We start from the raw sequence: 27,642 nt of genomic DNA on the forward strand, positions 1-27,642 counted from the left end.
GTAAACTCTATAAAAGTATTTCCTTCTTGATTCTAAAATACGGGCAGTACCAAGAGAATTAACAGTGTTAATATAACTGGTACCTGCTACCTTTCTGCATTTAAAACAAGCAACACTTAACACTAATTCTGGGTAATTCTTTTTTATTACAATGAGATGCAAACAAGATGCATTTTTTCTGTCTCCCAAAATACTGCTCAAAGTTCACTACTCATTGCCTGCAGCACCCATAACTGCAAGTCGCACACAGGGCAGAACTGGTGAACAACTTTGTGACCAAGAAAATTCCCTTCTAAAAATTTGCACGTCAGGAAAGTAATTCAAAAAACAGCTGTTCCACAAAACCCCAATGGAAAACACTGGTCCACAATAATCACTGTGCTTTGGAAGGAGACTACTGTGGAAGAAGAATGAGCCAATGGAGGCTGTGACACTCGTGGTTTATGATTAAAACAACACACCAAGCTATGGTAATCCCTTGCCACGAGCCCCATGCCTTTCATAAGATGCCACCCTCCTCCAAAGAGGGGTTTGCCATCCACCTGATAACTAGCTCCTCAATCATTACAATTCTCAGGCTGAGTTACTATTACTAGTGACCAAAAGGGTTCAGAAATCCAATTTAAGCCTGAAAAACTGTCATCATCCTTACTTTAGTACAATCTTCATCCAGATGAATGAAGCTTTAATTCATTCTTTAGGAAAGTTGCCTAATTTCACTCTCACTGCTATTGAACAAGGCAAATACCTCAGAGAAAAAAAAATCTTTCCAACCGTGTCTTTACAGATGGGTTTTTCAAAATGAGAGCATGACTTTGCCAGTGAGTCCACCAGCAGGAACATACAGCTTGACCCTAAGAGATAACTTGCCCCTATGTGCACCCAGAGCAATTACAGGCAACCAGAATCAAAACCCACTTATCTATTTACGTGACTGCATATGACTACCTAAACCACACATACAGGATGCTGCCCAGCAAAAGTGCAAACTAAATACACTTGAAGCAAAGTTCTCATTCCTCATTATACCCAGAAAGAGTAAGAGACACTTGTACATAACTTGCACTGCAAACACATCTCTACAGGAGACAGAATGGATAAAAACCAACTGATTTCTATGACCACTTTGCAATACCACTCAGCTCTCCAAGAGTGACATTACCAAAAGTTATCCTCCAGGAGAAGAGCAGGGCAGGGGCTTGTTTTGTCATATGTAATAACATCTAGGTAGATCCTACTGCCACTTGACACTGAAACAACATGGTAAGTCCTATTACTATAGAAGTACTTGCTTGGAGAAATAATTTGGAAGAACTCTTAAGCACATCTGCCTCGTGACCACCATGAGGAGTTGTACAAGACAAACATTAAGACAGTCGCTTATTTCTGCATAATCTAAGCGACTGAAAATCAAACCTGAAGGGCTTTATTTCTCAAGAAAAGCCTGTCACTTCATAGGAACAACTTTGTTTGCATAAAGAATGCTTTCAGGTTTTCCAAAAAGCTCATCTACTGAATAATATCATAAGGACAACGACTCTGAAGGCTAGTGTAAGCGAAGAACTCAATCTCAAAGTAATTTTTTAAAAGCTGAATGACGACTGAGGTCTTGACATGACTGTATGAGATTTATCCCACCCTAGCTTCCTAAAGCTTTATAAAATATACAACCTTGTAACTTTGGCTTTAAAGGACCCCAGTCATTATAAAGTAATCCCTGTTTGACAAGTAACAATTTTTTTTTTGCAATGCCTTATTTACAAGCACTAGAGATAAACTAGTGTAGTGCAAAGACTATGCAGCGTTAAATTTGTACAATCACCCGTAAACATTACACATGTTAGTGTCATCTTTTAATCTAAAAAGCAGACCCTACAACAGTTTCCAAGCAATAAGGTGAGGTTCAAATACCTCTCAGGTACAGCTTGTGTATTTATAACACTGCATGCACTGTGCTATGGAACATTTTCAAGTGGCTGCTTTCAGATCAAGTGGATTTCTTTGCATTTATACTTCAATATTTCTATAATGCTAATATTAAATACATGCCTGGAATATCACCAGTACCTTTAAAGAGCTGCATGTAATTAAATTCAGTAAATTGTCCTTGTAACAGCTTGTTAATGGCTAATTTTAAAAGGAAATTTACACCTTTCTGATCAAGAATTTTATCTATTTATTAAATCAGATGTTATACTATACAACAAAGTAAAGAAAAGTTATTTGTGACCCCTAGTTTTAAGGACAGGGAACCAGTGAACACCCTTGGCAAACCCACAAGAAGCCTTTGCTTTAGAATAACCTCTCTGGCCACAGGGTGCCTCTGCTGCTCAACAAATATTCAGAAGCAGAGCAAATAGCAGCTTCTCCTGGTTAATCACTAGCTGCAATCCATAAACTGCACTGGGGAGAGCTGAAAACGATTTGCTCAGGATAAAGGTAGGCCAACATCCGATCATCCCCGAGCACTCTCATTAGCCAGGATTCAGTCCTGCAGAAGTAACGTTCGCCTAATTCTTCATACAAGCAATTCAGCTACACTACGTTACAAAAACTAGGCCAGGCTGCCAAGCCCTGCATGCACACCTAATTCAGAAAACAATGTTTTTTGATCAAATTTCTGTAACGCAAACCAAGGCCGAAGTAACGCATGCTCAGCAGCGACGCTATTCACAAAGCATTTGGTATTCTTAAACTTCCACTATTTTCCCCTGCTTCCCAAGCCAGTTTTCTTTTGGGTTCAGCCTCACATAATCCTAAGTGGTGGTACAAATAAAACTTCAAAGAGCTTGGTGGGCGAGAAAGCTGCTACGAGAAAGGAAAAGCTGATCATCTGGCTGAAGTTGTAAAGAGTGCACAGGTCAGGAGATGGAGCGATAAAGGAGCACAACAGCACTGCACGTTTAAGAACCGGAGGACAGAAGCATTTTGGCTGGTTGCATCTAAAGTGCTTGGTCCGATCTCAGTGGAAACGCCGCCTCTGCTGGAATACTCCTAAGATTAGCGCCACTGACATCTACATTCATCTCATAAGCTCTATTTTAACTAGTTAACAAAGCGTCAAAAGGTAGCACGCCGTAAAGCCTAGCAGTGACGTAAAACTTTCCATGTCACTGGAAAAAAAAAATGCAATGTTTCAAAGAAACAATTCAATCAGATTTCACGTACGGCACTACGCACTCAGTGGATTCTTCCGCACACAAAGGATTCGCTCTCCTCTGAAGTATACAATTTCTAAACAGTATCAGGTTACAGGTTACCTAAAAGCACTGTGTTTGTATAGTCCTCCCTGAAGAAAAAGCAAAGCCCAACCTCTAACATATTGTTCCTTTCTAGCGGATTAAATGCTAGTACTGGTTTTAAATTTAATTTTCCATGTACTAGAACTATGTATGTCGCACAGAGAACATGGTAGAAAGGGAGTACGGTGGAATCAAAGCAAGCAGACACTCGAGCTCCGAGAAAGACACTTCACTACCTCTTTATTTAAAGAGTGCAAAAAACCTTTGCAGACACAAGACTTCCATCAAGTTCAACAGGAGTTGTGTAGCCATGGTGAGTGCAGCAGCGATACCCTACCGGAACGAATGTTTCCGGACACAAAGCTTTGCAGTTTGATATAAATATTTACATCAGCCAGTTTGTACTGAACGCTTACTGACACTGAACGCTAGCGCTGAGTACGCATATCCTTCGTGCCGCTTCACAGGGCAGCACCAAGCTCTTACCTTATTCATAAAGGTTTTCAGTAAGGAAGAATATATTTTCTATACATATGCATAAGCTTGCTTTTAAAGAGGTTTATGCTAAAAAAGCCTCCCTCACATTTAGAGCTAGGTCTCAAATGCATTTTAAAAAAGTGCATGAGCTGTACTAGAGAGAAGGGAGACAAGCGGCCTGGAACAATCCTCTTCACATTTACACATCGACAAACGCACACGCAGAAGCATACATGTATGTAAACGAGGACAATCTGCTTCAGAAATCCTACACTCAACCCGGAGTCAGGTTGCAGAGGCTCAGCGCGTGCACAGAAGACCCAGGTCTGCAGAGCTCTGCAAGGACCTGCGAGGTTTCTCATCAGAAGAGCGCAGCAGCGACACGAAACAATCCCCGAAAACAGGCTGGTGAGGACAACTCCTGCGCTCCCGTTTTCTACGGGCTTCTCTGAGGTCTCCGCTTTGCTGTCAGGTCTAAGAAGGCGGCTTCAGAGAGCGGGAGGTCTGGACTGGGTATTATACACCACTGTCAGCCCAGTTCTCTGACTTGACGACGGAAAATCTGTAACATATGCTCCCCTTCACATGACACACTGCAATTACAAGACTCAAGACACGTACAATATTACTACCTCAACACACGCCAGTGTCCTGCTGCCAAGTTATTCAGCTGCTGAGGGTGATAGGATAAAGCAATATATCATGACTAGCTACAAATGAGAAAGGAACCATCTCCCTTTCCCAAGAAACCCAAAATAAAAGACATCATCTTTAATTCCAGACAACCCAACAAAACTCAAAATTTTTCCCTTACAGCCAAGAACGATCACAGTAGAATTGGGTTTTATTCTTTCTCTTCCCCGCTCCCCGCCGCCTCTATTTCTTTATTTGCTAACTCAAAAGTCAAAATCAGAAAAAAATATATATATTTAGTCGGAAGTATGTCAGTTACATTTTATTAACCTACTCCAAGGGAAAAGCTTCAGGGATTCGCCATACAAGTATAAAACCCCTTTCAAACACCTAGGGGTTACTATATTACCTCATCCCAGCAGTCAATCAATGCAGTAAAAAAATTAAAATACTGAAAATGGATGCTTTTCCCCCTCTTCCACATGTCCAGTGATTGCTCTGTTACAGCGTGATGAGGTCTACCAGGTTGCCTTTAGGAGGGGTCATGTTGTCTGGAAAGAAGTTGACTAGCGTATCAAACAGCTGAGTCCTCTGCGCGTAAGTGTGATCGACATCTGAAAATCCTGAGGGAGGGAGAAAAAAGAAAGCAAGTCAGCACTCCCTACGTTAAACGCCCACGTTAGCTGTGGCGTATGCCACCTCCCCGCTGTGAATGGACGTTAAGTTTTTGCTACTGCTGCCTCAACCCCTTTTCTCAGAAACCCCATCCTCGTACCCGGTTATGAGCACAACTGCAACCCAGCTTCTGTCCGCAGCATCGTGTTTGCGAGGCTGCCAGCTTCCCATTCCACAACGCACGTATAAGAGAAAGTTCACGTCACTCCAAGCCAACACTGCAATCACAACGCCACAAACAGGAGCAAGCAAGCAAATAGCTGCCAAGTTCACCGACAGTCCTGACGAAACTGGGGAAGCAGTAATCCTAGGGACTGCTCTGATGACCCCAGAATCTGACTAGCTGTCTATTAGGTGCCTCATTTCTTCCACCCTCAGGCTTTCCTCATTATCTTACTACTATCTTAACCAGAACTAGCATTTCCTGCAGGGCATTTTGGAGTTTGTTTTTGTTGAGATAAGCTCTGGTGATTGCAGGAGCTTGAAGTTGAGGACCTGCCATTTAATCACTAGACTGCCCCAAGGACCCAAGCTGAGCCCAGGGATCCTTGCAAACTCATTTGCAAAGTGCCTCCTCCTGACAAGGGCCGGATTTAGCCTTCCACAGAAGCATGTTTATCCAGATTCCCATACTTAAACCTTCAACAGCCAAGAATAATAGAGTGGGCATACAACGATTTCCTCTGTTTTGTATTATTTATATCAATAGTACCTCAAAGGAATATTTCTCCATCCAGCAAATTCAGTCTTCAATTAATCAAAAGTCAAGCAAGTTAATCAAAGCAATGAGGACTTGGGGTTTTTGTTTGGTTTCAGAAGCAAAACAATGTATGTATCCTCCTGTCTGCAAAGCCAATCTGTAAATACATCTTAATAGACTTCCTTATAATGATACTACATCATTTTGCGTTTAATAGTTGTCTAGAGGTACTGGTAAAGCGCATTCAGAATGTCAAATCAATGTTTAAACAATTAAAAGCTGGAATATTTTACTGTACAAAAGGAGAAATTGGTTTATTAACACAACTGAAATGCTAAATATCTTTGACAATATGGATATGTGCTTTTCAGGAAAGCTTGTTCTCTGGCTACCAGAAGAGGACAGTACAACAGTAAGTCACTCCTGAAGAGTTACTGTGGCAAAACTAATTAAACTTTTATAATATTTAAAACTAGAAGGGGAAAAAAAAATACAACTCTCAAATTGAGTTTGCTTCCTTGGGACGGGGGGGGGAATAAAAAATAAAAAACCTATCACCACCACCAACAAACATCTTACAGCATCAGTTAGGTAAGATATTCTAAACTGCACAAGCTCAGCAGCGTAGGTAGCTCATCTGGTGGGGCAGTGTGTGAGATGGGCTTTTTCCTCCCCTCAGTTCCTTAAATTAGGAATTACTTTTGTCAAAGACTTGGTAAGTGCATGATGTTCAGTAACTTGCTGGCAACACGTTATTACAAGAATGCAAGTTATGCCAACGACCTTTGTAAAGATTGCCCAAGATTTACAATTTGAACTATTTAAGAGCATTAACTAGATATAGTAGTGAAATAAATAATAGGTTTGGCTCAGTTCTCCTGTTTTCAGACCTACACACCACTTCATCGCTCTTGACATGCTGCCCAAAGAACTAGTTGTGCAAAGAACAGAGTGAACCAAACTACTGCAGGAATTGCAGTTATCACAGCAAACAGATCTGTAACCATGCTGCGAGACTCCAAAGTGACGTGACAGAAGTTATTTTATTCTAACCAAAGCTGCTCTTTATTTGGATAACAGTAAAGCATCAGATGTTATGAGATACAAAATGATCCACAGAGACATGGATTTAAAACCACTGGTGACAGACGTTTTAAATGTGGGCCCTGAGGCGCTAGATACTGGTCATTGTAAATACTCTCAAATATCTATCTAGTGGCACTTTGCATACTTAAACTGAAAAAAAGACCTAGAACATTAATGTGAGCTGTAAGCTTTTGCTGTAAAAAGCCAGCAGAAACTAACAGTAACGATCCTTATTACAGCGAACATATTTAGTCTAATTCTTCTGATACATAATACTCACCAAGAGTGGTGAAATCTGAGCCAGACTTAAACAGAGCTGAGGCAAGAAGCTGGAACTGCAGAAGGGGAAGTTGAGGGACAAAGGGGGGAGAAAAAAAAAAGTGTTATTAACTTAATATGAAAGAAAACACAAAAGCTTCTTAGAAGTCCCAATGGCTTTAGAGTTGCTGGGTTCACTTTGCACAGCCTTCAGAACTGCTGCACCGTAGGTGTGATACCAGTAGCAGACACTTTCCCACAAGCAGAGTTTGCCACTCTGGCAGAGCAAGGTGGATGTTTTTTTCTAGGGTTCTGAGACCACTTGACCGAGAGGTTTTTTTTGTTTTTTTTTGTTTTTTGTTTTTTTTTTTTGCCTTTTAGCAAAGCCTTTTGTCATAGCAAAGTAAGGTGAACCTTCTTGCCCACAAGAACATTCCTGGGGACAAACATGGTACAGCCTCAGTTAGCATTACAACAGGAAAACTGCTCCTGGGGAGCAGGAACTTCTTGAACACATAAAAAAAAAAAAAAGTTGTAAATGATAACTTGCTGCTGCTGCCAGAACAGCTCATCTCATAAGCTTGTTCGGGGCAAGGATTTAAAGAAAAAAGTATTATTCTCCTTTAACGTCTGATAGACGGCCAACGCGGTCCCTTCCTCCAGCCTGCTGCCGTTTTCGGTTACTCAGTTACTTCAGTGAAGCTCAGTGCTTTTTTGTGTTTCCTTAAGATGTTAGCCAATGTCTTACAAGCTCCTAATCTTTTGTCTCCTGCCTGTCTGCACATCCCTGCAGCACACTGTGCACAGCTCAATGGAAAAAAAAAGAAAAGGAAAAACCCAGAAGAGAAGAAAATAAGTTAAGGGAAAGGGGGGGTGCAGGGGAAGAACAGTCAGGAATTACATTTCCATCAGCTTAACTTTAATTCTCAGAAAAAAGATGACAGAACATAAACAAAGCGTAGGCATCTCGGAGTAGAGAAGGTGACAAACAGCAGCCAATAAATTTGGCAAACTGTATTGCATTAATCTGATTTCTTGTAGGGCAGCAGGCGCTACGGATGGGAATATCCGCAGTAGGTATTATCTATCTTGGCTTTCACATGGGTTTGATGCTCTTACATGATGTTTCCAAGGCAAATCAGTGAAGCATCAATTAGATGAAGGTTGAAGGGAATGGCAAATAGGTCAAATAACTTTACTGAGCATAGTCATTACTGGTTTGACATCAAAATAAAACCATGAATCTCAAGAGGAACGCTCCTCAGACACGTGTTCAACATCACTCCACATTTGCAGTGGAAACTGGCCTGAGAGCATAGGATACATCCACGCAGCTCACAGGTCTTGCACCAAGCTGAGACAGACTGCCAGCAGACAGGTTTCAGACTGGTTTTTTATTTCATCCATATTATCACAATGAAATAATATGCAATTTAAGAAGACCGGGTACAAGACAACATACTCCAAAAGGAATAATCAGCTACATAAAACAGTACAGAGTTACACGGGCTCTGTGAAAGTACTGAGGAGTTATAATGGATCATCACCACCCTATGGCAAAGAGGGACAAATGCAAATTAAAGGGGATAAGTCTTAAAAATAACTTGGGTACTCCGAGTGCTATCAAGGCTCATAAGGTCTCATCTACAGTAACAAAGCCACTTTTGGATGCCCTGCATCAATTACCAACAGATGAAAGCACTAAAATATTAAGTGGTCTGAAAATCAAGCTCTAAAAGGAAATTTGACCAAGTTAGAGCTGCATAACCTCTACAGAAGAATGACCAAACATGAAAACAGCAAAAAGTCACAAGCGTAAAAGGCTAGCATAAAAAGGTAAATCTACAAATAGCTGAAAGAACTCACAAAAATACTTCAGCCAGATTAATTTCAACATGACAACAAGAAAGAAAAAAAGACTGCCTAAAACATGGACTGTAGTGTGCTGGAAGAAATGTGCGGATTTTCCTGGAAACTATCACTGGAGGCATTTAAGAACAGCTTAGGAAGACATAGGATTGACCTGCTGGAAAATAGAGAGAAGTTGATTAAATAACCGCTTGAGTGAGAAGATTGATTATATAAAATTACAAGAGACTGCAATGCTACGCATGTATTTCACTGCTACCATAACTCCTAAGAGTTGCTTGGCTCTGATTCAGTAATGTACTTAAACATCCAGTTTAAATAGCTCAAAAAGTTGCAATAAAACCAGTGGCTGAGTATGTGCTGGTTCTGACGACGAGTGTCATGTTCTGGCTGTCTTTCCCTTGCACAGTTGTCTTGCAGGCCTGCTGTCAGGCAACATGTTAAGCTAGCTACAGCCAGACCAAGCGGGTGCCACATGCTACAAAGGGTTCCCCTCCTTCTCCAGTAACACAGAATCCAAGTAGCAACTGAGACCAAAATCAGTCAGAAAAACCATATGCCAAGTAACCTGGTCTCATCTGCACTCAGCGCAAACGATTTCCACTACTGGGAGCTTCTTTCTAGTTTCCTCCTCAGACTTTGTGGAGGAATATCCCATCTCCTTCACTGATATCCCTACAGTTTGGTTAACCTTGAGCTTTAAGTGGTATTTATGTACCATCTCACATTTAAAAAGTACTTTCTCATAGAAAAATGCAAAAGCTCAGAACATCAATTACAGATAGCAGCAGCACTTAAACCAGCCCGTTTGGAATTTGCATTTCAATGCTGTCCAACTGTATGATATTCTCCCAAAGGACCTTTACATAAGGTAAAGTGCATAAAATAGTTGCTGTTCATTCAAGACCAGGTCTCCTACACACTTTCAACATACAATGCTAAATTTACTTCGTGCAGTAAAAACTCTTCTCTAAAGAGGGAATTAATTTCTTCCTAAGTTTTTCTGTTTTATTTATTGCTATCGTATCAGAGTACTCCAACCACTGACTAGTCCTGGATCCCTTATTTGGAACTACCAGAACCTGATTTTTCAAAATGCTTGGTCATACACAGCTTCTTTCGAATTCAACTACAGTCAAAAGAGCAAAGCCCCCAGAAAAATCACATACTGGATCTCTCATCAGGCAACAGAATGAAAAACTAAGTTAATGACCATTTTCAAAAAGTGATTTGCTTAGCATCACATAGCAACTCAGTTTTAAAGACAGGAACAGAATTCAATTATCCAGCGGAAGCATCCAACTGCTTTAATCATGACACCACCCATTCTCTTCTAACAATCCCTTTGGCTCCCTGTCTTCATCTATTTCAAATTCACCTTGGGTGCAAAAGACAAGTTTTATTCATTACAGTTAACTACTCCCTCAGAGATCCAACCCACCTTCCAAACTGAGGCAGGGGTTCTTGAGAAATATCACCTAATTAAGGAAAGGCTCAGCAGCCACATTCAGAAAGAGGCCAAATGGGTGTATGTGCACGGATATTCCCTCTGGTATTTTCCAACTTTTGACCATCACGCATCCAACACTGTTGTTCAACAGTTATGCATCCTTATCTAGCTTTTCAACTAAAACAAACAAACAAAATAATCCATTGTATATATCATACTCAAACTTGCAGGGGTTATTTGCTGCATATTCTGGCCATTTGCACAAATGAAACGATGAGCACTGAAGAGCAATGAGCAACTCCTGTCTGGGACACCTGGCAGGTTGCACAAGTTGGGGATAACCTCCTCCTCCTCCCATAATGTCTGCAGGCTGTAGCTTCATACACACAGAAACAGCACAAACCAGTTTCCCAGCTTTGACCAATTCTGCAGGGATAGTGCCTCGAGGTATAGTTGTGAAGAGGCAATCAAAGGCCCAAATTCTTTGAGGATTGATGCTTAGGTTTCAATAGTTGAAGTCTGAACACTGCTTTTTTCAAAAGCTCACTGGCTCCGAAATCTCTGCTCACGCAGCACTCGAAATGCTGAGGCATTACAAAGAATCACAGCAGGACATGAAGAAGAGAAACATGCTTCTCTTGGCTTGTTCCTAGAACTATTTTTCTTATTCGGACTTCAATTTTCCCAGAAATTTCAGTCTAATGTAGACCCAAACAACTTATTTGGGCTCAGCTGGCTTTATCTGGCAAATTTATTAAAGAAAAAGTCTTAAAAATGGAAAATATGAAGTAGCCTTGAAGAGAGGTCTTGAGTTCCACATTACAAGCTGGTTAAGCCTAGAGTTGGCCTCCAGTTCCCTGCTCCTTTCTCCTACTATGCTCCAAGAAAAACAGACTAAGTTTTACTCTTACTTTGGATCCATTTTAGGACAACCACGGGACCCAGCACAAATTCTCTCTTCACCACTAGGTACACGTCAACCTCACTGTACGAAATCTTATCTCCTCTCCTTAGGCAGCATTTGTCATCTTGATCTTCTTGATTTCTTCTACAGCCCACTAAAGAAACACAAATATTCCAAGTGGGATCATGCCAGTGTTCAAGGAACAAAACCTTTAGCTTTACGGATGATCTGATTTTTTCATGTTTTAACAATACCTGTTTTTTTCCACAAACTTAAGCATCAAACTTATAGTTCACTCAGATTTGCTATTTTGGTTGCCCTTATCTTTGAAAGTCTCTCCTTCCAAACTACCACCAAATGCATCTGTGTCATACAGACAGAAAAGCACACATAGCAGTAGATTATTTTTTTCCAATTAGCAACTATAAAAGCCAGTCTTTACTATAACCCATCTCTCCACAAACCAGAATGCATGGGTGGACCTCCATCTGCACTGGAGATCAAGCCTCCTCACACATTCACATCAGACCTAGCCAGTAAAAAGACTCACTGATCCGAAAATATTCAGCTCCCAGAAGAGGTTTAAGCGATTTCAAACAGAATCATAATTTAGAACTAGATCTGCATTTGTGGACAACAGCAGAGCCAGAGCTAGCATACAGATGGTGGCTACTTAAACAAGCATCCATGAGATAGCTGTTGCTTGCAGGCCTCTACAATTTCACTTTAGAACAATTAAAAAAAGGAAATGAAACTATAATCCCATAAACATCACTAGAATTCACAACAAAGGAACAAAAATCTGGAGGTATGCTCTTACTGCCAATCATTCATGCTACTTTAAACAAAATTAGTTACTAACGCCAAACGAAGTTTCAAGAACAGTCTGTTTATTTTCTTTGGCATTCAACTCAAACCAGCTGAGGAGACTTGCCTAACAAAGTTAAAAGTAAAGAAATTGTTTCTATTACAAAGCATGCAAGCTTTATGCCAACGTGAAATTCTGCTTATAGCAACATATAATATTGCCCTTCTACCTCAACCTATAGAACACGAAACCATATAGGCCAGTCTTTAAGCACCCTAAAGAACAGTAACAAAGTCAGGAACAAATCCATACAGCTTGATCCTTTCCAAATTTAACGGTTGCCTAGAGAGAAAGGCAAACAGGCAGAAGGAAACGGATTCTCTTTAAGGTTTGTCACACCACCAAGCCTTGCAACGCTGGACGACTGCAGCTCGCTCCGAGCACAGTGATCCGGCGTATAGCTCTTCATATTAATTAAGGCTATCCTGACTACAAATAAAGACAGAGCACACAGGTGCCTGTGCCGAGACGCACAATTAAATCGGTGCCTGAAATCTGATAGGGGATCAAAAAAAAAAGAGAGAGAAAAAAAAGCCTGCGTCAGTCCTCTGGAAAGCACAAGAGCTATTTGAAGATGCAATGCCAGAGCAAAAAGCCAACTCAATGTGATAACCGGAAGGTAAATTGACGTCAACTGGAAATACACCCAGTCAGTACCAGTGCAGTAGCTGGCTTTACGCCAGCTAGCAGCTCTGCTCCAGCACATAAAGCTTGGAAAGTTAAAAACTCTTAACCAGAACACTTTTTTTTTTTTTTTTGGGGGGGGGGGGGGGTAAGGACAAATAAGGTAGTAAAAAAAACAATAAAAATCAGTACCCCCCCCCCAAAAAACTGTTGAACGATTTTAGGAGACCGCTGGAACTGAAGTTGTAATTCTGCTGAGCAGTACGTGCGTGGTGAGCTGAAGCACAAGAAACAAAGATGGAAGCTGACGAATTTGGCCTAAATCCGGCACCAGGCCCGTGGAGGAACGACGCACAGCACATTCGCTCGTTCGGTTTGAGCTACCTAAGCTCGTGGCAGAGCATGAGAGTGAATGCAGAACATCAGCACCCTCTGTGAAAGAGGGTACTACTCCCCCACCTTGAAATACTGCATTTCTGTTCTGTGTAACAGAGCTCGTACTTCCCCCCTGCACCTGGGCAGTCCACGCGTCAGATGAATTCCTCAGCCTTGTAAGGCAGACAAGTTAAAAACCACGCACCGAAGTGGGAATACCAAGTGTCATAACATACTAAAGGATCCTCCTCGCCAGATACGCACTGTATACAACCTTTAGGACAACTTCTTTTGGCTACCGGGGACGGGAGGCAGCGCGAGCAGTTCAGCTTTAGCCAGGAACCAAGCAGGAGAGGAGCTCGCCGACCGCACTGTGCACGCTTTCGGTTCAGGTCCGGCCAGCTAAGAGCCGCCGATCCGTTTAGGAACAGCTGGGCGAAGATGCAGCATGGGCGCCTACCAGAACACAAGCATGACGTGGAAAAGACAGACATGGTGTTTGAGCAGGTTGGGGGGGACGAGAGGAGATGAAGGGGGAAAGAGAGCATCGGAATGGTTATTGTGGTAGGTTCAAACAGGAAGAGGGAAGTGGTAAGACAAGGCCTTACTGGGCTGAGCACCCTGATGTATCTTGTTATTTCTCCTTTCTATGCTAGAAATGACTAGATACTTGCTAACAGACAGTTTCAGTGAGAAGCTATCTAAGAGAACTTATTGACACAGCACTTGATTTTAATGTTTTGTTGGACCACCAAAGTTCATAATGATTAAGCACAATCAAATGAGATCAGTTCCAAGACCTTGATAAAAATAAATGTTTTTAATTTCTGCAACGTTTCAGTTCTATACTGTGCAAATGTAAGGAGGATATTCCTACTCACACACACACAAAAAAAAAAAAAAAAAAAAAAAAAAAAAAAAAAAAAAAAAAACTTTTAGTGACTGTATCATGGTAATGAGTTAAGAGTTAAGGCCAGAACATTGAGTGATTTAATCCAGAGACTCAGCACAGACTAACAGTGTCCATCCTCCTACTGCAAATTTCATTAAAGGAATCAAATGACTTCAGAAGTCAGTAACAGAAGAACATAAAAACAGTTATTTCCTCTTCCTCATTTACCTGACTAGTGCTGAAAGTTAGCTTGTACAGCTAACTGGCTGCATGAAGCCGTGTGCAAATTCATGGCAAAGCAAAAGTCAAACACCTTATCTGACACTTTAAACTATTTCTTTAATCCTTTTCGTAAAGTGACGTGTACTGCGGTAATGGAATCAAAACAGGAAATGGGAACAAATTCCTGGAACAAATCAAAGAACATGCCCAGTGGATAATATTCAAAAAGTAGAGGAAATAAGAGTTTTAAGGTTAGCAGGCAATGTACATACACAATCTACTTCCAGAAATACAGATAACCTAGAGAAAAGGTCGTTCCCTCTCCAAGAGCTATTTAATATTGACAAGCCAAGGGTAGCATGAATAAGAGTTTCTATTCACTTTCCACCTCACAACCAGTCACAGACTCATGACATTTAAGAGAGTTTACATTTCAATTAAAGCTCCCAAAATACACAACAGTACGTTGGAATTAAAACAAAGGCCTAGTCTTTGCTAGTATGAATACAAAAGCTATTTTATCTGGAACTGCAGTTGTAAAACCACTGTTCCTGAAGTAGTACAGTCTTCAGCATAGCAAAAATATGTGATAGTGTCATGCACTGGCAGAGCTTTTCAAACTGAATAAAAACAAGATTTAAGATGCTTAAAATTTGTGCTAGAACTTCCACATGAGAACAGGATTTGTATTTCTTTCTTAACTAAGAAAAAAAAAAGATCAACATTTTCATCCTTACCTCTTTCGTCTCCTCAGGGTCCGAGTGATCCACAGTTACATACAAGTCATTCTGTAGGTACTTCAGTGCACTAAGAGGGTCAGTCTGAGCTTTTTCTTCAAACCTGCAAAGAAGAGACAGATAATTTGAGTGCAACCATTTCCTTCATTACTAAATACAACCCTCTACCCAGAATAAAACCTGTCTTACAAAATTTTCAGCCAAATATTTCAAAGTAAAAATATGTTCCTGGCAGCTCAGCCTCAGTTTTGCTAGAGTATGCTGAAAGATGAGGAGTTTTCTTTTTCCTTTGGTGGGGGGTTGTTTGCAGGAGCAATCTATTATGCTCTTTTTATTAAAGCCTTTTCATTATAAAGATTTTGGGCTCGGTATCCTCAGTAAGCAGACATACTTCCCTAGAGCACTGAGTTGGGTGCATAACCCATAAAGTAGCAAAGTTTAAAATTATTTTCCCCTATCACCTAGTTCTCAGCAGTATCTCAGACTGCCTATAGTCTTCTGAATCATCAACACAACACACTTTCACACAGTGTTGCAACACAAATGACAGACAAAATTCTGGATTCCAGAGATGAAGACCATTAAAAGAGTATTCAGGTATTTTACTGCACTAGCCTTATGTGAGCTGCCTTACAAGAATGCAAGGTATTTTATTCATAATGTATTTCAGTTACCTTTATCAAATTGATAGGCTATTTTCCCTAAGTACTCATGTGGAATGGATACAGTTATGTTATCATATTTTGATTTGGGTCCTGTATATGGATATTTATACTGCAGTGGATATCTGTAGCCCACGTTTTGAAACTCTCTAGATGTGCAAGTCACTGAGCCAATCCACAGAACAAAGAACGTTACCTGATGTACTCAACGTTTTGCTAATTAAGCATGATTTCTTCCAAACACTCGCATAGATTTTCTTAGATAGTTCTACGATCCAGAGAGCTAAGATATCTTAAAAATAGTCACCAAGATTTCACTTCCATACCAAGCTAGCTCGGCTCCACTATAACTGGCTGGTACTAAAGATAATAGGCCAAACAGGATTCCAGCTGATCCCGTGGATTTGCACCATGGTCAAGCTAAGCATGTTAGCTGGTGCCTAGAGCTCTAGGGAGTGCACAGGGAATGGATATCCAAATGACTGGACGAGTCAGCTCAGGCCTCGAGAGGCACATGAACTCTAGCACAGCACCCACCGTTATCAGTCCCAGGCTGGTCACATTTGGGCTCCCCCCAATACATCCCCAAAAATGGGAACACATTGCAAAAAAAACCAAAAAACCAAAAAAAAAAAAAAAAAAAAATCTTCTGTCAGACAGGATGCAGCAGCTTTTCTCTGAATTGCAAGTTAAGCAAGTGAAAACAAGTAACCCAAAGCAGTCTCTGGAGGCAATACAGTGCGAGTTAATAAACCTCCCAGATTACTGGCAAGACTTTTACTGGTTCTTGTAGGTGAGCCCATCTTCTGCACGGCTACTCTGTAAAAGGCTTCATCCAGCCACAGTAACTGACAGTTGAGTATAATGGTTTGCTTGCTGCCTCTGAAGTAAAATAGCAGTAGTAAAAATTGACCTCCAACTCTTGGCAGAGCTCCATAATGAAGGAGTCTCACCAAGAAGGCAGCAAGAGATATTTACTGACTTCAAATCATTTGTTGGATCTTGTAAGGCTCTCTCACCACTGCAATTTCTTGCTTAAGACAATACTATAAGCTGGGTTTTGAAAAGCTGTTGCTCTAAATAGCAAATAAAGGAAGCTCTGAAACATCCTGAGTGCGAGCACCGCATCCACACAGTGTAGCTGAATTCTGCATAAGTGAGATTTTTAAGCGATTCTGAATGGGAAAGAGTGATAACCCAACTTCAGATGAGTCTCAGATCAGCAAACGAATCCAACCCCCAGACTTCATTAGCATCCTTGTGAGCTGTTACTATCTCTTAGCACACTGCCTCAGAAGCATACTCTATTTCCTTGGGAGATGACAGTACCAAAATACATGTTGATGAGCAGCAGAGTGAAAAGGCAACTAAAAATTCTCCATGATTCCCCACATAACTTCCAGATTTTTTTTCTCACTTTAGAAAAACACAGTAAAACCAAAGAGAAGTCAGTTATTACAAGTCTATAGCTTAGTCCTGGGTTCCTCTACTTTTATTTTTTGTTAAATAATCAGAAAACGTGCACATCATCAAAAAACCCAGGCATTTCTGAGAATAATTGAGGAAAATCTGTTGTATTTCTATACCTGTGCTTTCTTATGAGGTATTTGCAGTGTCTTAGCAGGTATTCCTTTGAAGGTCGACAGAGCTTCAGAGACCAGAAATCATCTAATCTCATCTTTGGAGAGCAGGACTTGCCAGGATTTCCTCCAAATAAGTAATGAACCTAAGTAAATGAGAGGCCGTTTAAGAAGTGGATTGTTTATGTACATGTTGTTAAACAAAGACTATTTACTAAGTCAACATCTTTGAAAAGGTTTCTTTGGAAGGAGAACCCTCTCCCTTTTAGGCACCATCTTATTATTAGCCTTATTTTGTCCTCTAGAAGAAGAGGGTTCTCTCAAACTGCTTATGTTTTAAGATAGTGAAAAAAATTTGCACTATTAGAACTTCACCCTAGCAGACTCACAAGTAGTCTATAAAAACATCTACAAACCATACAGTCTTTCTTTAGGAGAGGTCTGTTAGTATGATAAGTCCCCAAGCACATAAGATGCATAGGAAAGAAAGGCCTGAGCCAACACTCTGTGGTTGAAAATACCTGATGCGAACAACACAGCAAGATGACTGCTCACACCGATCCATCGCAAACCTTTTCTCCAATCTCTTGTCCTAACAGGCTTCAAATTCTGATCATCATGAGACAGGGCTAAATTAAAGCACCTGTATTAAGTCCCCTTTCCTAACTCAGGAACAAGCAGATTATAAACAGAGAATATTGAGATGACTGCAGCAACCTCACTTTTTGTTTAAAGTAGCAACAGCAAAGCTTTTAAGATAGCCTCAATAAAAGGACTTTGCAGACCACCTGAAAGGTAACAGTCTCAAAATACAACCAAAGAGGTTAGAGGTTTTCCCACCTCATTCACTAAAGGTGCTTCATACAAAGCATTCTAGGTGAACACACACTACAAAGGCACCACAGTGCAAGCAAGCAGCCCTTTCCTTGGGTCAGGGAAGACCACTATGCTCCCCAAAGACTGGGGACATGAATGGGAAGTCCTAAATATGCTCAAAAGTGACCAACATGCTCAAATAATCTTGCAAAATGACAAACAGGACTGTGTCCCCACTTGTACCACAGGCTCCAGCTAGCCTTAATTTGACTCACAGAGAAAAATATTTCCATAGTCTCTGGAAGGGCAGATTTATCTCACCTTGCAATAGAGCAGCCTACCTGCAAGACAATCTATGTGCTAGCTGGGCACAAAGGAATGAGCTAAATAAATAAAGAGGAAAGTAGAAAACCAAAACTGTAAATTTAAAGAGAACCTGCAGAAAAAAGCACCAATGATTCACAATCAGAAATCACAACCATTACTGCTACTGTCTTCAAAGTTCTGTTAGTACTGATAAACCAGTCATGGAAAGAAAGGAAGAACTGGACAAGACTTAAGACAGGAAAACTCACAAATTCATTAAAGAAAGGGGGGGGGGGGGGAGAAAAAAAAAAAAAAATACTTGTTGGCTTCCTGTCTGGCTATTCAGCTAACAACACGACCTAACACTTCAGTCTTCTACAGAGAAGAAAGCAATATAAAGAAACATTATCACCATTGCAAGTTTTGCTAACCATGATCAATAACAAGTTAGCAAAGCAGTGATACTGAACATCACTTTAAAGTCTTTTTTAATTAGCCTGCTATTTAATGTACTCACACACAAAATACATTTTTTCTTCAAGGTAACTCAAAAGGAAAAAGTCTTTAACAGTCTTTTTGATCAATTTAGGATATGTTTCTTAGATACACGGCTAGACTTACAGTCTCAGAGAAGCAAATCCCAAGAAAAGTGGAAGCATTAAAAAGAGGGTTATTTCTTCACTTTTTCTCCCCACATCATTTGTTATTTCAAGACTCTGAACTGTTCGTATTAAACATGCCACTAAGGATCATCAAATACTGAGATTCAAGAAGTCTAACAGGCTACCTTTCTGCACAGTTTTAAAAATAATCACTCAAAACAATGCATTTTACATCCCACTGCTGTGGGCTCTCCTTATTTATATCAGAGGGCTTTAGAAAGGTCATTTGAACAGAGGTTTCTAAAAATAAAGACTCTTCAAAACAAGTACATCAAACAGCTCTTTAGCGAGAGTAAAGCTGGGCAACTGCCATGATTTGGAAACCCTTACAGTAACTTAAAAAATTCTGTTCTCAGCCTCACAGTACTTTACACTTAAAAGCGAACAATTAAGGGGTAACAACATTTACATTCTATCACTAATGTATGTGACAAAGAAAGAATACGAATTCTCCATACAGAAGTTGCATCTATTCTTCCTTAAACATCCCTGAATTTTAAAATTAGTTAGGCTGCCCAAATTGATTTAAAATGCTATAGAATGATAAGCCTAAAATATACCTGCCTTTCAGTTCAGACTAGCTTTCAGACTAAATAAAACAAAATTCAGAAACTGTTGTTTTAACCACAAAATACTGGAGTAAGTAAATGTATCACAGTAATTTAAAATCATAGGTTAATGAAGTTACAGTAACCAAATCTTTAGTTTAGATTTTATTGGCTAACATACAATGCCTTATGTTTATTAAGCAGTCACCAATAACACCATAAACAATTAATTTTAGCTATAAATTACTGAGCATAGGTATGCAAAAGTCAGATAAAGCTAAAGAATGACTTTTGCTTTTGACATACCAGATAAGTGAGGCATCTGCGTGGGAACAGATTCTTAACCGTTTGCTTAGTTCATTCAAACACACTTTCTCGAAGAAGCATTGGTAATTACCTGTGACTATTTAGAGGGATGATCTTGTGAGAAGAAATAACTCACAAGTCACTAAAAGAGGTTTTAAGATTAAGTCCTTGAGAATAACGCACCAAGCTTCAGTTGTTCTCAAGTATAAGAACAGCTACAAGCTAGCCACTTGATAAACTCGGTAAGTTTAATATCCAGAAGCTACCACATCTACTTCGTACTGATGGGAGAAGTACCTCAGCACTTTATTTCAAAAGGCAATGACAAGTTAACTGAGATTACCTACCACATAAGCCTAAACAATAAATAACAAGCTATATTCACTGTACCACCTTTGATGAAATGGAAGCTGACCTAACAGAAATGATTGCCCTAGAAGAACGACAAGACTAAAATTACTGCCCCTGTATCCAAGCTCTCATACCTTGTGCAACTCATCGTACACCAGCTGGTGGGCAAACCTTGGGCATGGCTCCTCTTCCTGAAGGCTTTTACCTGGATTCTCTTTTGCTGCTTGGTCATTCTTATAGACGCATGACCTGAAATACAAGGCAATAAGTAATGGTCAGTAAGTTACTGAAAGGCTACAAATACTCAATCAGAACCACTTAGTTTACAACACTGATCATTTTCTTTCTTCTCCACACACTGTCCTCTTTTATCTCATCCTCGTTCTTAGCTTTGCGAAGAAATATATAAAACAATCTGATAAAATGACCTAACAGTCCATAAGCACAAGCCAAAGAAAAAAAAACAGAAAACATGAATTCCATGTTATTAGCTTTGTGCATCTAGCACACAGGTGCGTTGGTGGTATCTTTAAATGCTGTATTGCTCAGTAAGAGAACTGTCTGCATGAAGAACTTTCTTTACGCAGAGTAGCACCTTAGATGCATTAGTGCCATGGAAACTCTAATTTTAAAAACTTCCTTTCCCCCCTGAAGAGTCATTTTTTAAAGTCATTCTCACCCTTCAGCGTGATTCATCCCACTTTAGAAGAGAACTTTAACAGAGAAGTGCTACCAGCTCAAGAAAGAGACGGTGGTAACAAACTACCAGATACCATACAGTAAACAGATGAAAGGACATTTTCCTAAATCACTGGATCTAGCAACTACCTGAAATGCCACCGTACAGAGTCTAGAAAGAGCTGACATATCTGTCATGAACCCTTCTCCATCACTGTTCATACACAGAGCAGAACGACTTCCTTAATTTCCAGTAAGTAGTACCATGTACACTGGAGCAAATGACACTTGGCTTTCTATTAGTTCGCAACTTCCATTTGACTGAATTTTCAGTGTGGATGATGATCCTTGGACCTGAGCTTTTCCTCTGAGAAAAAGTCCTTATAAAAACTTACCCCTTACCCCTCTATCTGCCTCTGATCAAGGAAGAGCTGACACAACCTCTCTCCTTCGTTTTATTTTTATGGTTTCTCTCTTCTATAGAATACAGCAAAAACATGCTTGGAAGGAACTCAGTAGTCTTCAAGATTACCATTGCTTGGTCAAACCAGGCTATAGAGTTACTTGGGAAACATGATCATGTAGGACTGTTTTCTAAAGGAAGTCAGCATAGATGTTAGAAATAATTCACCTCTCATCTACTTACCAGCTGTTCCTCACAATGTCGTAAATCCAGAAAGAGTTCCTAACATTCTCCTCTCGCTTCTCTTTGTCTTTACTGAGCCCTGATAAGACATGGATTTCATTCAGTTCTGGATCAATGGTAGCCCTTTGAGTGAAACCTGTCATTGGAACTGACCAAAAAGAAAAAAAGGAAAGAAAGAAAGAAGGAAGTTACACGGTTACAATCTGAAAATAAAAGATGATGCAGGAAAAATTCCAAGATATTGAACAAGTACATTCCCCTCCTCCTGCAGTTTGGCAGATGTATCTATGGTACAAAGCATGCAATTTTACACAGCTCTCTTCTCAGTATTCTAGGATAAAGAGCATCTCAGGTCTAACCTCACTACGAGGGTCCCCATTTTAGTCTTTCTAAAGTTTAGTTTTACCTCTTCATCTTTCATACGAAAGAGAAAGCAATGCACTGAGTGATCACATGTTGCTATTCCCAAGCTGATATTTCTATGACCTCTCCTCCACAGTGCCCTTATTTACCACAACTTAAATCTGAAACGGCACATCTCAAAATAGGAGCTGCGCAGAAGTTGCAGAGCAAGCAATCTGCTTCTCCCCCAGGCCCGCCAAAGCAGGGGAAGAGGGGAGGACACACCCACCCAGAGACCGACTCCTTCCCTCCTGAGGACAAGTCCTCTACAAATTCTCTCGATTGTCTTGCTGTCTGTGACTCCCGGGAGCACAAAACCTGCGCTGAGAGCCGCTGCTTCCTACTGAAAGGTACGGACAGGGCTATTTCCGAGAGCACTGCCTCAGAAAGGCACAGGAAGAGGATTAAACTGCCTTTGGACAGAGCTACGTGATTCTTGCAGATCAGAAGTCGTTTTGTTATCTTCTCTGCAAGAGGAGGCACCGACTCCTAAAAGCTCAATTGCAGAAGCTGGAAAGCTCAACATAAAGTTGAAGATGAAACTCAAGAATTATGCAGCTCACGGCCTCACGTTGCTTCCTTGGAATCTTTGTCTTACAGGAAGTTTTCTGTGTTTTCTAAAGAGTTCTGGTGTAATTACTAAGCTATTCTTCTGCTCCACCTTCAGATTTGGAAATATGGTGGAATACGGAGGATTCCAGCAGTTTTCATCAGAATTCCCTGAAAAAAGGTCATCAAATTTGTTTGGCAGTCCTTGTTGTTTGTTGTGTAATTCCCGTTTCCTGTTTCCCTAGGCAACCATGCTTCCAAAATGTATTTGTGGAGAGCACGTGATCTTTGTTTACAGATCCTGTTTGTCTCATTTCTCTTTCTGGGTCAGTTTACAAAGGCTGGTAGAGGTTCCTGGCCCTCATTCAAGATTTTTGTCATGAAAAATTCTCAGGACTCTTGTATTTTGCAAATTCTTCCCTGCAATTAACTATGAACTGCACATACAGCCTAGAAAACAAGCCCCATGCTAATAAATCATTCAATATTGCTGTTTAAGAACAGATAAAACAGTATTTTACAAGCGTATTCTGTGATAGGATTTGGTCTTACGCTTCACTGTTTGCAGCTGGTAGGTCAGGAAGGCATAAATGTCAGTTTTAAAACTTCTAGGCAGCATTTGGTTTGCTACAGCTTAAGTCCTTACTGAAATATTTACAAAAATTGAAAAACATTGTTTTCTAGAAAACGTTTAATTTGTATGTAAACATAAGTAGAAACTGAAATACACTCAAGTAACACATTTTCAGAGTCTCAAAATCCTTCCTTACGCGTTTACAGGAAGTAGCAAGCAGAGCCTTTGGAGCGCTCACCAGCATAAGCCTGCCTGTTTTGACCTTTAATTTTGTCATGAAGTTTCCAAGGAAAATTCATCCACTTCATAAGCAAACGGGTGACAGAGCAAGGGGGGGGAGGGAGAAAAAAAAAAAAACACAAAGCAAGGAGCAATGCTGGCACAAGAGCTGCTACGTAACTCGTTTTAGTTGCAAACCACAAGGAAGTTTTTAAATCAGAATAAACAGGTACTATAGAAGCCACCCAAAAAGGAAACGGGGAGTGAGGGAAAAAAAATAATTACAGACTAAATACCAGTTTTTGAAAAGTATCACGCAACACACTTGTTTGGCATAAGCATGAACCCAGAAGGATTAAATTCAAGGCATATTTGAGAAATTTCTGTCATGAGAGACATCCACATTTGATCAGCATTGTTAATGTAAATAAAAAATGCATTTGCAGTCTTATCTGCTGCTTTGACTATTAAGAACCATGTCAGGTTAAAGAAAAAAAAAGCATGCATGTCTTCAGAGCCTTAGGAGCCCAGTCTCACTGAAATGAAAATTATAATTATGAGGAACATGCTTAGCATATTCCCATTGATACAGGAAGCATGCAAGAAAGTCCCAACCCTCCTCCTTAAATGTTGTTAAATAAAGGAATTTTTACCTAGTTTGTGCTCAACTTTCTGAAGTTCAAATTATTTTTTAAATAACTGAGGAGGAAAAAATCTCCCAAGCTCAGTGTCTGTTTTTCACTTCTGGTAATAAGAACAGGATTTATTTGCAACAAGTATAACCAAACCAAAAATCAAGTAATATCAGGCCTCCCTCAATTGTACATCGATCTCTTTCTTGACACTGTTCAAAATAGAGAATACCTAAATAACCCAAAATACATTCCCCTGCACTTGTATGGGTCTAAGATGAGGAACAACTTATACAAAATTAAAATCTTAACTTGTCTAATCACTTAAAAGTAATGCCTTAGATGGGACAAAGTTGACACCCGATCTTTTTTCAGACGTAAAAAGGAAGTTAAAGCCAATGCAACTTAAAAATAAATAAATAAAAAGGTTAGCAAGTCCCTGCAAACAAAACGAGGAGGAAATGAGAGACTACTACAGCACCTCCCTATTACTGTGCCACACGCAAGATTTTAAAAAACAAACTTCAAAAAGATGTTTGCCAAGGAAGTCTGATCCTACAGAGAGCAAAAGGGTTACTAATAAAAAACCACGGTGCCTGACAAACAATTCCACTAGGGGGTAAGAGAGCTTCATAATCTGCAAACGCAGCGGAGCTGCAGCAAACGCTGGATGCGGCGGCCAGCGCGGTGAAGAGACACGGAGGCTGTAAACCTGTGAGACGCGCTCAGGACGCTTCGCTAAGGAAGTTGCAAAGAAAATTAAATCCTGTGCATATGAAATTAAACCAAACTTGCTTACTGTTTTTTTTTTTTTTTTTTTTTTTTTTTTTTTTTTTTTTTTGAAGTTTTAGGAGTAAAAAGCGATAAATGACCTGGGATGAGGATTAGACATGACAACATCCATGGCCTAGGAGAACTGTTATTTCATTCCACCTCCGTCCCCGTACTCCTCCATTTCTTCGCATAAATAAGAGCGGACGTAAATTCGATTTGGAGCTAATCTCCACCGATTTTATGCCCATTGAAAATGCCTCCCAGGCCCGGGCATCGCTCGGCTCAGCCGCAGGCAGACAGCTCAGAGGACGCAAACCAGCGCCCGAGAACTCAACCCGGTTCGTTTCGAATGTGGCACTGGCCGGTTGCACGGCGATGCTCATCCGGCTCCCACGACAGCACATTACTGATTAAAGAGGAGAAGCAATACAAAGGAAATACTAAACACAATCAAACCTGCAAGCAAGTCCAACAGATCATGAATGTTTTTCGTGTGCTACTGCATTCCCCACCACCACCAGATCCTCACTAAGCAGCCCAGAGCAGAAGGGCACTAAGTAACTGAAAACTCAGTGGCTGACTCCTCTCTCCAAAACTTTTCATTTTCATTTATTTTTAATATATCAAAAATGTATAAAGCTTACGGTGTCAGTATTTGAGAGTGAAATTCAGCCAAACAGGCCTTTAGTTCTGAACATACTACTTGTTCGTGTAACCGGCTGCAATTCCCGACAAAGTTTTCGTAAGATGCCGTCTTACCCGCTACAATATAATTTCCACTTAAATGTAACATATGGCAAAGTTTCCATAGAAAAATCATGCAGCACTTAGACATTTGATCACAGCAACGACTTCAGGAAACTGAGTATTTTTTGGCTTGCATGTGCAGTTACAGTTGTTTTGAGCACAAAGTTTGCTGCTGCCAGTGCATAAGAAAAGCAAGCTTTCACACAGAGGCAGAGCTCGCAAAGCAGTAAATCAGAGTTCACAGAGAGGCAGTTCTCACAGTACTAAAAAGCTTGGAAATTAAACCCAACCCCTCTGATTTGAAGAAATGCTATTGCATATTTTTAAACAGCTTTGAAATACAGTATTGGAAAAAACAGTGATACAAGACGTAGGCTGCAGACGACTTCTGAGGGATTCGTGGAAGGCAATTAAAGGAAGTTCATTAGTAGCATGTACTAACTACATATGCAAAGTTCCTAAGGATTCTTGCTTTGCTTATAAAAACGAGGATATCATAAACTGAAAGTCTGAGAACCATTAATAAAAACTTGCTCTGCAACAGAAATAAAGGTAACCAGTGTGAACCTTGCTGCAAGCACGTGCAGATGCCTTCCACAAGCAGTAAGGATTAGCAGTGTCTAAAACGCACAACGCCCCGAAGGTTAGTGCTCTTCCCTCGAATTCCAAAGCTGATGGGAGCCAACAGCTCCTAGACTAGGATACAGGGTGGTCAAAGTATCTGTACAAATTATTCCTCAGACAGGGCCACCCAAATTATTGTTTGCTCAGAACATTCGTTACTGCTACTCTCACTACAAATAACTTGCAAGTATCTTCCCTCCTCTTAATATCCTTGTGATCGTAAGAGGAGAACACTACCTCGCCTGGATATCACTGCTCACCAGAATCCAGCACCTCGATAGATTAGTTAAAAAAAAAAAAAAAGATCTATCATTAGTAGTATGGACTAACTTGCTGAACTATAGACCTACAGAACTGATGCAGCACCTCTCCTGAACTTCAACAGAGTGAACTTCGAGTGGTAACGCAGGCCAGCTACTGACACAGCCAGATAATGATTCTCCTCTTGGATGTTTTCAGGATGAGACCACCTCTGGATGTCAGTCACGGTCAGCAATAACTAAGGAGATCATCTGATAATTTGGTTGTCATCTTGAAAAAGCAACAACCTGATGTACAATACATGCAAGTTCTCACTCATGTAACATAGGATTTTTTGGGAAAAAAGAATAGATCTTTTAGTAAATCCAAGTGGAACTCTGCTACCATGCCATCCCTATAGAAGACTCCGAGAAGGATTGGGCAGTTCCTTGCTCTCCAGCTCCCTTTCATAATTAGGACAATGCATTTTGAATGGTTTGGAGAAGCACCATGAAAGATCAAAAGAATGTAAAATCCCTCACAGAAAAGGGTCTCCATGGCAAGAGACACACTGGCCACTGGTAAGGTAGACCTTACATTGAACAAGGGCAAAGCATGTCAGGCGCCATAAACAGTCAAAATGGGATCTTGATATCTTCAGACTGCTAGCCAGAGTTGGCTCCTGGCCAGGTTGGGCTAGCTGTGCTTTCTATTTTGATCAACATTTTTCTGATATCTTGCTTTAAATCAGGATTTCCTGGACTTCGCTGTACAGTCCCTGTCCGTGGTACTTATTCGTGAAATCACTGGTCTATCTGGATAGAGCATCTGCTACACCATGCAATCACCTGCAAGGTATCTGGGAACCTTACATGTAGCTGGAAAAAAGTAGTGTGTTGTTCATCTGCCCATGAGAACTACCTCCACCATTAAAAGGAGCTACAAGAACATTTAGGGCTTGTTCTCGTCTGACTTTGGAAGTTACCCAACGCCAAGGCAAACGAGAAGATCTTGATTCTCCTGCAGAAGGAAATTCTCCCTCTGCCCAAGCATTTTGAAGCACCACCCGAGTCCGGGCCAAGCAGGATTATCGTGGGGACCCTGATTGCAACGGTGTGTTTCTGTTATTTCTGCCAGAGCTGAGGCAACTGCTGTGATCAGTCATGGGTTGTCTACAAGTCGTCTGGTATCAGTGGCATCTCTAAACTGTATGTATGCTTTAGAAACACACTCTGGCATATGTAAGGTTTTTTTTAAAAAAAATAGTGTCTATCAATAGACATACCACTGCTGTGAAAGGGAAGCCCACTAGCA

At 40.5% G+C, this 27,642-nt stretch overlaps 1 protein-coding gene across 2 annotated transcripts in view; it reads right to left on the reverse strand.

Annotated features, from left to right (window-relative positions):
- Positions 1-4,659: 4,659 nt before the first annotated feature.
- Positions 4,660-27,642, reverse strand: part of MKLN1 (muskelin 1) — a 98,247-nt gene continuing 75,264 nt past the window's right edge. For both annotated transcript variants that reach the window (XM_062580431.1, XM_062580440.1), the window contains 6 exons: positions 21,568-21,715; positions 20,378-20,492; positions 17,261-17,400; positions 15,013-15,115; positions 7,094-7,148; positions 4,660-4,975 (listed from right to left, as the gene is read on the reverse strand). In XM_062580431.1, coding sequence (XP_062436415.1) covers positions 4,854-4,975; positions 7,094-7,148; positions 15,013-15,115; positions 17,261-17,400; positions 20,378-20,492; positions 21,568-21,715 — 683 coding nt within the window. In that variant the 3' untranslated portion in view covers positions 4,660-4,853. The remainder of the gene's footprint in view (positions 4,976-7,093; positions 7,149-15,012; positions 15,116-17,260; positions 17,401-20,377; positions 20,493-21,567; positions 21,716-27,642) is intronic.

This window comes from Rhea pennata, chromosome 1 (assembly GCF_028389875.1).
Source record: "Rhea pennata isolate bPtePen1 chromosome 1, bPtePen1.pri, whole genome shotgun sequence".
In the NCBI taxonomy this organism is placed as follows: Eukaryota; Metazoa; Chordata; class Aves; order Rheiformes; family Rheidae; genus Rhea; species Rhea pennata.